Here is an 11,238-nt window from a genome sequence, read left to right as displayed (position 1 = left end):
TTGACCATGAAGTAAAAGTGCATATTTGGTGGATTCTTTGGGTGTTCTAAAGTTGTTTTGAATGGGTTGCTGTATTAGAGCTGATTGCCCTTTCATGGAGGTTGTGTGATTTTGGAATTGGTATATTTAATTAAGGTGTTTGGAGAGGAGCATTTTTGGTTCCCCAGTTCGATTCCCGGCTGGGTTGCCTTCTATACAGAGTCTGCATGTCCTCCTCATGTTTGCGTGGGTGCTCTGCTTCCTCCCACATTGCAAAGACATGCAGTAAGTGGATTAGGCATTATAAATTGGCCATAGGTGTGAGTGTGGTGCAGAAGAAGTATCATGGCAGGGCTAGCCACCTGGCACTGTAAACCTTAGCAATAGATGATTTTCACTGCTGAAGTGATTCCCTGACCTCATGTGCAAAAATGGGAAAAAAGAGTTATGGATGGATGGATGAATGGATGGATGGATGGATGGATGGATGGATGGATGGCTCTGCATATTTTTGTTGAGGGTTAATGACATTTTTTTGGCTAACATTTTATGGAGTATTTTGTTTTGTTTTTGTTGGAGGATGCTATCCTTTTTATTATATTTGAAAAGATTGAATATTGAAAAGTTTTGACCATTTAACCATTTTGTTACCTTTTTTTGACTATGCAGTTTTCACATTTGGTCATTCTAGAATTATATCTAAAAGAGTGCATGACAAGTGGTCAAACTATCAAAAGTTCAACCACACAATTACTAAAAAAAAAAATTCTCGAAACTCACCCAATCAAAAAAAAAATCAAAATATTTAAACAATTTTTTGCAGAGGTCAATCTCCTTGCACCCTCACATCTCCAGCAAATTATATATATGAAGTCTGAAATAGTGCTGCAGTGGGAGGAAAGAACAAATTCCAAATCTCTACTGTTTTGTGATCTCTCTCATGCAAAGACTGGCAAAATGCGAGTAGTACAGTTTCAAACTCATTTGATTGTCTTTGCACCACGTGACTGCCTGAGAGTTCAAGCATTTGAATGACACCCATATCTGTATTTATATCTATATCTATATCAATATCTATACACACACACACACGCACACACATACACACACACACACACACACACACACACACACACACACACACACACACACACATATACATACATACACACAATTAAGCAAAATAGAAGACAAATAATTGCCATATTTTGCACTTTCTTTTTTTACATATGCACATTATTTTCCTGTGAAAAATAATTAAAAAAATCCTACCTTCCCAGACTTAAAACAAGATGAATATTTTGGAATTGTGTGGTCAGTACATGCAATATCTCATACTGTAAAATTATTGAAATCTTGTGAGTCATGGCTTTATAAGTTACAATATTTGCTGATTTGTACTGTTTTGTAATGGTTATCGCAAACCAAGGACAAACTTTTATTCTGGAGGTCTGAAGCAATGATATCTTTGGTTTTCACCGTTCTTCTCATACTTTGTTTATATTGCTGGCTGTTTGACTGCAGGATAACTATTATTCTGTTCATTCAATGACCATCTGGTTTTGAACTGCAGTCACAATACTTTATAACACATTTAAGTAGTTAGCTGAGCAAAATCATACTGCTTGACCTTTTCTTATCCAGATGTGTGACAGTTTGTAATTAATGAGCAAAATGTGTGATGGCAGGATCTAACCTTTGATTAGAAATAAATAACAATAAAATCAAGTAATATAGGTTTATAAAGTGTGCTGATTATAGAGTATCACGGATTGCTATGAATTTTACAAAGAGGATTCCACAAACTCAAGTAGCTGATTGACACAATCAACAGAATGAATGGTACAATAATTCTGCGTATAGCCCACTGATAACCTGAATTGGTGGTCTAATGAATTCCCTAAATCATTTCACGAAGCACAATGAAAAATTTTTTTTTATTTGCTCTCTATTGAAATGTATTTGATAAATTCTTGTTAAGTTCTATATTTACTCTGTATTCCTGTAAATCTTTTTGTAATGTGTATGTGTATGTGTATATGTATTTTTCTGGAGCTTTTCTCCTCAGGACTCCATTGAAAACAGGCTCTGTGCAGCCCAATGGACTAACCTGGCAAACAAACTGCAAATAAATAAAATAAAATAATAAAAATACCAAATATCCACTCAGCCTCTGATCCACTTTAGCATAATTTTGTGGCAACATTCAGGATTCCACTTATATTGTTATAGCTGCCAATGAGACATGACCCCTTGCACTAATACTTGTGGGTATTCCTGAGACTGATAGCTGCTAATGAGAAATTACCTGTTAACATTTATACTTCTCAGAATTCCTCAGACTAATCAAAAAAAGAAAAAAAGTCCACCACTTAAAACTGAGCTGAAACCTTTGTTACTAAGATACTCTTTTACTATCCATATATAAGTCACCTTGGTCCAGTGCAATTGGATAACACAAACAACACTTATTTAAAATTGTTATTGTATAAAACAAAACATTTCCCTTCCCCCTCAGTCCAGGACCAAATACAGGATGTGATAACAATGAAAGCATACAATGGCAACCCCAACATCAGAGTCACATCCAACAGTAACTGTGTGCACTGTAGCACACAAGACCCCATTCTGTGCATATATGTCTCCCAGAATGTGCTGCATAAATATGTAATCATAGGTCAGCACTAAATACACTGCTCATGCCAGTGCACAAAGTTTGTACTACCACAGAATCAATGTATTCTGTCAATTAAAATGGGAGTCACAAGTACATGCTATCACTTAAAGTGCCACTCAAGTAACTCTCACATGTCTGCTTATAGATTCATTGTGTGTGTCTGCATTTATTGTGATGGTAAACAGAAATGAGGATCAAAAAAAGAATAAATAAATCAGTAAGAAAATAGTATCACCATGAAAAAAAGTCACATTAGAATATATTCTAATTTACAACTCCACTAAACCACTTTTTTAGTTTACATTGTTTGCAATTTTCATTATTTCTTCTCTGTGATTCACAATAAGTTTCATCTTAGTTATTGCAATGGCTGACAGTCACAGCAGCAAGACCCACAGACATAAAAAAACATTCATACACAAATTCACACAGACAATATTCCACTGGACTAGAATGTATGAAGACTATGTTAATCTATAAAATTAATTACACAATGAAGTTAGAGATAGCACAGAAAATTATCAGCTGAATAAAGTTAAATATATATATATATATATATATATATATATATATATATATATATTTATATATATGTAATTTCCAAGACATACAGAAGACAGCAAAATATTTGCATATCGTGTCACTTAAAGGAACACTTAAACATCAATAAAAACTCCTACATAAATTGAGAAGTAACTGTACAATACAGAATAACAGTAAAATTCATATTACTAATAAACAATGTACAATACAGAACAAACAATAAAATACATCTTGTTAATAAGTAATGCAAAGAACTTTTTTCATAAACTAGACCTACACAGAAATTTTGCAAATGACAGCTAAACATACAGTATGCGACACTTAAGTTCAAGAAAATACTTACAAACTCATATTCTAAACACAGTAATGCCCATAAAGACTAGTATTATAGGGAAATAAACTTTTCCGGGGTGAAAAGGTCATCTGTTTGCAGCATTGGGTATCACAACACTCTTCAGTAGTGCAATATTTCCTTTAAATGCCTACACTCTTGGGCATTATTGCTTATATACTTCAAATTCCTGTTCGGTAGTGTGGCATAATGTCTTCTCCTGGCGGAAGAGTGACATGAAGTGGAATGTTTTAGAAAGCTAAAATAAGTGATACATTTTATAATGTGAAAGAGCTGAGGAGCTGAGAGGTATGGACACAGTCCTTAGGAGAAAAACTGTCCAGTTACCATTCACAGTAATTAAAACAATGATGCAAATCAAGGGCTTAAACTTTCAGCTGCAGCTGTGTTAACAGGTACTTTAGTTGATATTAGCTTTATGCACATGCATGGAAATATCAAGTGATATTAATACTTGTCACTGTATTTGCATTCAGGGTAGCGGTAGAAGAAACGAGTGTCACAAGAACGTAACTGTTTTAACAGCTCCAGCAACGTTAAAGCAGATTTTAAAATAGTATGATCAGAAAATGAGCTGTTGCCACAAATCTTTAGTTGTGTATCAATTTTTTGTTGCATCATCACTGGAAATTTGTTTGTTATAAGCTTAGGTAGGATGTGTTTGCACACCATTTCTAAACTCTGCACATCATGGATTGAACTGCAAGTAGGCAAAGTAGTATTGCAATCTGAGGTCAAACATGTGAAGACATCTTTGTTTGGTTGAAATTCGTTAGGCATCAATTGACCTAAGGAGAGATTTCATAGAAAATGATAAGCATTATATTTTTATGAAAGTGAGCTTTTTCCTATACAATAAGAGCATGCATTTCACTAAAATACTAAGTAATACTTTCTAAATTTATCTTTAGGGTGCACTTACCATGGTTTGTGGAAACCTAAATAGTTAATTATGTCTGCTAGTCACTTGCTGACCTTGTAATGCAAGCTTACAATGAATGCTGTTTGGCTGAGAAGGTATACTTTCTAGAAATCCTTGAATATTCTTAGTATACTGTGGGTTAATCAACATGGGAAAATAAAACAGTGACAACAGTTTAAAAAACAACAAAAAAGGCATTTTGCAGGAGGATAAGCCCCAGCCCTATAAGTGTGTGTGCATGTGTGGGGGATGGTGGTTGTGGTGGGGGGCTTTGTCCTCACACTCCTGCAACTCTAGATATAAAATCTCCAAAGGCTCTGAATCATGAAGGTAAGAGAATATTTTCTTGTTGCCATTGTGCAGTGAACTTATAATTTGTAAACTTAATGCAGCCAAAGAAACCTGACGCTGAAAGCTCAACAGTATGATACTCTTTAAAAGTACTGTGTCTGTAGACATGTCATTTAGATTTACACAATCCAAGTTTCCAGGAATACCTGGAAGTATGCCTCTCAACCGCTTAGCACAAGAAATCTAAACAGAGGGTGGGGTCAAAAGCCCAAAAATAGGAACAATTTTTAAATATTGCTCTTATTAACATCAAAAGTTGATACACTAACAGGCTTTGCATTAGCACACACTTTCTGGCAGGTATGAAGCCTGAAACTCAAATGTTTGTTATTATATAGTGACTTCAATCTCAGATGATTGCCAGACAACCACAAATTTTATGAGGAACAAGTAAAAAATATATGAGGCAAAAATCTGGATAGTTGAGAGGTATGCCTGGAAGAGTTAAAATTTGATTAGGGATTCTGCAGTGGTGATCATCCAAAATAAACTTAACAAGCCAAGTGCAGCATGTAGGGAGTACAAATGTGGTAAGGTATATAGTACAGATTTATAAAGAGCATAATTTTAATGGACAATATTTTCTTATCAGGACAGGGTGAGTCTGTATCATGTATGAGTTGAAATGTATAACAATTCTTACAGGAGTTTTAAATTCAGTGCTAGCACAGTCTTGGGATCTGGGTGGAATCTTTTCCCATATACTTGGGAGGTAAAAGCCATCGCTGAAGTGTAAAATGTTACTGGTCTTGTGCCAGCATTTTCGTAATTATTTACAAGAAAAAGCTCTGTTTTGACTGATTTACTTTTAGACTTGTTAAGGGACAGAAATCATCAAGCAGACAGACAAGTGATATAAGGTCTTATTATGAGCTTTCGGTAGCAGTCATCAGCAAACATGAAAACTCTAACCTCTTTACTAATAACTTCCAGTCCTGTAACATTGGAATATGTGTTATCAGGTGGGCCAAAGGTTCTATTATTAGTAGGAATAGAGAAGGGGATAGTAGACATCCATGATTCATGCTACTCGTAAGCCTGAAGGGTACTGAGATGTGTGAATTTGTTGGTACTCTTGCAGAAGGTCTGCAATATAAAGCTTGGGTCACCTTAATAAACCCTAGTAGAAAACCATACTTCACTATGGACTCCTATATGTATTTTCAGATGTAAACCTTGGCTCTGGATGATTGTCACTGTTGAAGTGACACCCTGACCCCATGTGCAAAAATAGGGAAAAAGGGGTTGTGGATGGATGGATTCAATGGCCTTTTCATAATGTACAAGCTCTGCTACTGCACATTGTGCAAACCTTTGTTATGCCTGCATGTATGTAACAAGGATCTAGAGGTGATTAAGGTAGACCTTTATTGACAATCTCCAACTGTGAATGATGGAAGATAGATGGTAATAACTTTTGTTATCCAGCCCTCCTAGCATATAATTTATATGTAGCTTGTATATATATATATATATATATATATATATATATATATATATATATATATATATATATATATATATATTATAGCTTATATGTTAATTAATGAGATTGGATGGTAGTTTTATACATTATGGGGGTCATTTTCTAGGCTTATGGATTACTATAATTTGTAATTTTCTTAATGAGATAAGAGAATCACTCATGGTAAATATTATGTAGTAGATTCAGTGGTTCTGAAAGAGAGTACTTTAGTAGTTTGAATATCCATTCTATGAGGCCATCCATTCCAGGTGTCTTGCCATGTGGAGATTAATTTATAGCCTTGGGATTTCTTATTCTGTAACATAACAATATTATAAAGAGTCTGAGCAAGTTGGGGTTGGACATTGGCTAAATGTAGACATTTGAGAGAAGGTTTGTCAGTGATGACTTTATCTTACCTGGAGGAAAGTGAGAGGCTGCGATTTAGGGAGTAGTAGAATTTCATTATGTCATTGGGGAGAAGAATTACCTTTTATGTCTAGACTATGCTACTGGTCTTGGCTTGTCACTTTTTCTAACCTAAAAGTTAAAATGTTACTTGGTTTGTATAAGAGGGTCCATGACTAGAGAACAGGTCTTTTAAAGTATTACTCAGCTTTCTCTTAAGGCACACTATTCATACTGGGTTTACCAAGCTTATATTGAGTAATTAAGACTTTTTCTTGAAACAAGTATCTTTACAGAGTTGAAAAAGGTGTGAAATTAGGGATTTCAGTCTCCCAAATTCATTGTCTCATTTATTTAAAAATTGAGTTTGGTAGCTGAGCAACTATCTTTCAACTTCAACTTAGAAGATTTCCATGGGTCTATATTATATTATTGAAAAGACAGGTCAGGGAACGGCAAAGTTCAGTTACAGGCTTGCTGTTCCTGAACTGTTTGAAAGTTTCTGTGAGGCCATTTTTGCTTGGGCTGAAGGAGGGTCTCTGTGTTTATCAGTGGCAGTGACTAACATTGAGCAGCTTCCCTGCCCCCCGGAGAGGTGGTTACTGACTTGAAACTGTAGTTTTATTGGCCACTAGGGGTCATTTCCATAACTCCTTCATCTTCCTCTCTTAAAACCTAGTTGCCTCGTGGTTTGAGCGTCTTTTCAGGCTTGTTGGCTGTTGGTGAAGCACCCTCCAAGAGGAAGAGAGAAGAAGGGAGCCACTTTTGAGATTTTAAGTATTTTTCTCTGTTTATTTGCTAAGTTTTTCTGCATAGCTGCCTAGCTTGAGCATTTTCTGGCTTGTTAAACTTGATTTCTGTATTAGTAGCTGTATTTAGAGCACAACCAAAAGCTGTTTGCTGAATTTCCTGTTTGCACTTAATTTTAAATCTTTTTTTCTTAAAACTTGCATATTTTCTGTCCTTGACCTAGCACTCTTGTGTGGGGTCATTTACTGCACTGTTATAACTTGATATTACTTGTGAACCTCTGCTATCTCTGTAAAAAACAAAAAAAAAAAAAATCTTGCTTTTTTCCCACTTTTCTGAGAGTTAAAAAAGTTCAGTTACAGGCTTGCTGTTCCTGAACTGTTTGAAAGTTTCTGTGAGGCCATTTTTGCTTGGGCTGAAGGAGGGTCTCTGTGTTTATCAGTGGCAGTGACTAACATTGAGCAGCTTCCCTGGCCGGCGGAGAGGTGGTTACTGACTTGAAACTGTAGTTTTATTGGCCACTAGGGTCATTTCCATAACTCCTTCATTTGTCCTCAGAGGAGTGGTTTAGGGCAGTGACTTGTGGTTTGTTGGCCAATTTGGGTCATTTCCTGTCTTTTCCAGCCCCTGCTATAAAGCACGCTTTAGCCGATTTAGCGGAGTTGCTACTGTTGCACAGTTGCTACTGTTGCACACTAGGGCAGCCGTTAAGCAGGTTTAAACTATTTACGCGACCTAAAGTCCACTCTTCAAATTTTCCCTTAAAACTACCTTCCTCGAACTATACTACTGATCTAATCAGCGTATCCTATAATTAAAAAGATCATCTCTATTTGACTCCAAGTAGACTATTCTCTATCTGTTAAACGTAGCACTTGCTCCTACAGTACTTATTACCTTGATACGGCACTCTTGTCATAGATAGTACCCCAAAAGGCAACCCCCATTTCTCGGTCACCCACGTCCCCGAATCTTTTTAAAGTTTTTTGTCTATTCCTTCTAGCATGTCGAGGGATCAGTTGCTAGTGTCCTCTCCTGCTCAGCTGGTGAACCTGGGAATATTGAGGCAATGTTACAATTGCCTCATGTACAACCCTCTCCTCCTCCCAAAAACACAAATACATGCGAGAGATGCAACTCCAAACTGGAGGCTGGGCTCTCTCAACATAGGACTGGCAAGACCAGTCAGGAGGAGAAGGTTACCACACACACTATAGACCCAGTCTCACATATTACCATTACAACCTCAAATCATACACATAAACACACAAAGACATGCTCGGAGGCTCTGATCAAAAATCTACCAAAACAGCAGAGGCCACCAAAGCAGACACCCAAACAACCACCACCTCAGAACACAACACCTGCAACACATAGACCTCACAGTCAGAGTGTCAAACAGTCACAGCCCTTAAGGCCAAACACAATGCCAGACACACTAGTCATTGGTGACTCCATAGTCAGACACACTGACGTCCCGCTCACCAGACTGAGTAAGGAGAAGGTCACAGTAAGCTGCATGTCGGGCGCTAGAATCCGCCACATAACGCAAGCACTCAGGTCTCTCAACAGCAGGTACAAATATGATTCAGTCATTGTCCACGCTGGTGTAAACGACCTGAGGGACTACATGAAAAGAGACATTGAGGAGCTCTCTGATTATGTAGCCCAGACAGGTATGACCCTGACCTTGAGCAGTATCCTACCTTCACCAAGAATGATGCCACAATACAGAGATAAGATGATCAGCTTTAACAATTGGCTTAAACACTGGTGTCATTCAAAGGGGATCCAGTGTCTGTCTGCCTGGGATGACATGCTGGACAAGCCACGCTGCCCAAGGGACGGCTTGCACCTGTCACCCTGGGATTCGGATATTGGCAAAGGCTCTTGCCACCCCATAGTGCCTTTTTAGGCAAGGCTCAAATTCTAAACCTACCACCCTAGAACACAAAAAGGAAAAAAACTAAGGGTAATGCTGCTCAATGCCAGAAGTCTAAATCTCAAAATGCACGAGGCCCTTCTCAGTATGGAGAACATCGATGTCTGTGCTGTGACAGAAACCTGGTTCAAGGCTCCTGAGAGCACCCCAGCGCTATCAGGTTTTACCTCATATCATGCCCGTTCCCCAAAATCTGGACAATAACAAGAAAGGAGGGGGTATCCATATTCATCAAGGACACCCACACCTCAAGACTGGTGGCAACGCGATGCATCGGAGACCATCCAGGTGCAATTAACCATAGGCAAGACTGCTCTGCAAATTGTAGCATGTTACAGGCCACCCTCACAAACTCAGGAACCTCACATGGCCTTCCTGAAAACACTAGAGATAAATGTATCACCAAACACCATCATACTAGGTGACTTCAATTACCCTAATATAGACTGGGTACACTACTCAAGCCCAAACACCCTAGCCCAAAAGTTCCTGGAATTCATAAACTCAAATGCCATGGAACAACTAGTCACCATCCCCACAAGAGGAGATAACATACTTGATCTCATCATCACGAACATGGGAGCACAATGTTCAACACGAGGGTGTACCCTCACTGGTGAGATCAGACCACAAACTAATCTCGCTGGAGGTCCTCATCCCACCCCCACCTGAAATAAAAAGACCACAGTAAAGAACTTCTCAAAAGCCGACTTCACACTTCTAAAGACTAGTGTGGTCTCCTTTAAGGCCCCAGGCCGGCGGAAACAGTACTCAAGCCGCTGAATCACTTACAAATGCCTTCTACCAGCACCTGCAGGACTGCATGGATAAGGCAATCCCATGCAAAACAAAGACTCTTTGTACCAAAGTCTGGTGGACCCTAGCCATAAACAAACTCTACAACAAAAGGAGGAAGCTACTACAAGATAGAGCAAAATCCTTAAAAGGTAAGACCCCCTTGATCACTATAAGTAAAAACTAAGAGCTCTCATAAAATCATCCAAAGCAAATTTCGAGAGAAAATAGCTAAAGACTCAAAAGACAATCATAAGGCCTTCTTTAGCTAAGAAACCTGGGAGGAAACTCCCAGATATGCTCAGAGCTAGTTCAAAATGATGTGAAGATTACTGATCCTACAGACATTGCCAACATACTGGCTGACAGGTTCAGTGCAAACTTCTCCCCCCCCAAAAGGAGAGATATCTATACCAAGCGATTGCAGCCCCCAAACATCTCCAGCCCAAGTGAGAACTGCTCTCTCCAAAGCAAAAACACAGCATCCATGGGACCTGATGGTGTCCCCGGCTGTGTGCTCCATGAACTCAATGAGGAATTAAACCCACAGCTAGGACAGCTGTTTAATCAAAGTCTTACCTCTGGATGATGCAGGGGGTGGCGCACTGCAACTGTGGTACCACTTCACAAAGGCGGTGCCTCCACCGACCCTGGAAATTACCGCCCATTAGCTTGACAAGCCTTATCTGCAAAGCCATGGAGAGGATCATAATGGACCTCATAAATAAAGACATAGGAATTTGCAGACTTTGGATCCAACCCAGTTTGGCTTTGTCAAAGGCAGATCATGCCTTTTAAACTTGGTTGACTTTTTGAAACAGTCACCAAAGCCATTGATGAGGGAAAGGCAGTCCATACAGCCTACCTCGATCTGGCTAGATACAATACCCCATTCGGGTATCATTGAAAAACTCATCAGCTTAAATGTCAACCCATACATCACAAGATGGGTTGCAAGACAGAACCCACAGGGTCAGAGCGCCTGTCACAAGTGGTGTCCCACAGGGCTCAGTCCTGGGCCCACTCTTGTTTGGCATCTACTTTTCCGAAGTAC

General features: G+C 38.5%; 1 protein-coding gene across 2 annotated transcripts in view; it reads right to left on the bottom strand.

The window, feature by feature from the left end:
• Positions 1 to 2,790: 2,790 nt before the first annotated feature.
• The window catches only part of DIPK2B (divergent protein kinase domain 2B), a 200,518-nt gene continuing 192,070 nt past the window's right edge, over positions 2,791 to 11,238 (bottom strand). For both annotated transcript variants that reach the window (XM_044072371.1, XM_044072372.1), the window contains one exon: positions 2,791 to 4,339. In XM_044072371.1, coding sequence (XP_043928306.1) covers positions 3,999 to 4,339 — 341 coding nt within the window. In that variant the 3' untranslated portion in view covers positions 2,791 to 3,998. The remainder of the gene's footprint in view (positions 4,340 to 11,238) is intronic.

The sequence above is a fragment of the Protopterus annectens genome, chromosome 5.part0, assembly GCF_019279795.1.
Source record: "Protopterus annectens isolate FY-2018-M chromosome 5.part0, PAN1.0, whole genome shotgun sequence".
Taxonomy (NCBI): Eukaryota; Metazoa; Chordata; order Ceratodontiformes; family Protopteridae; genus Protopterus; species Protopterus annectens.
This window is presented reverse-complemented; position numbering and strand designations above follow the sequence as displayed.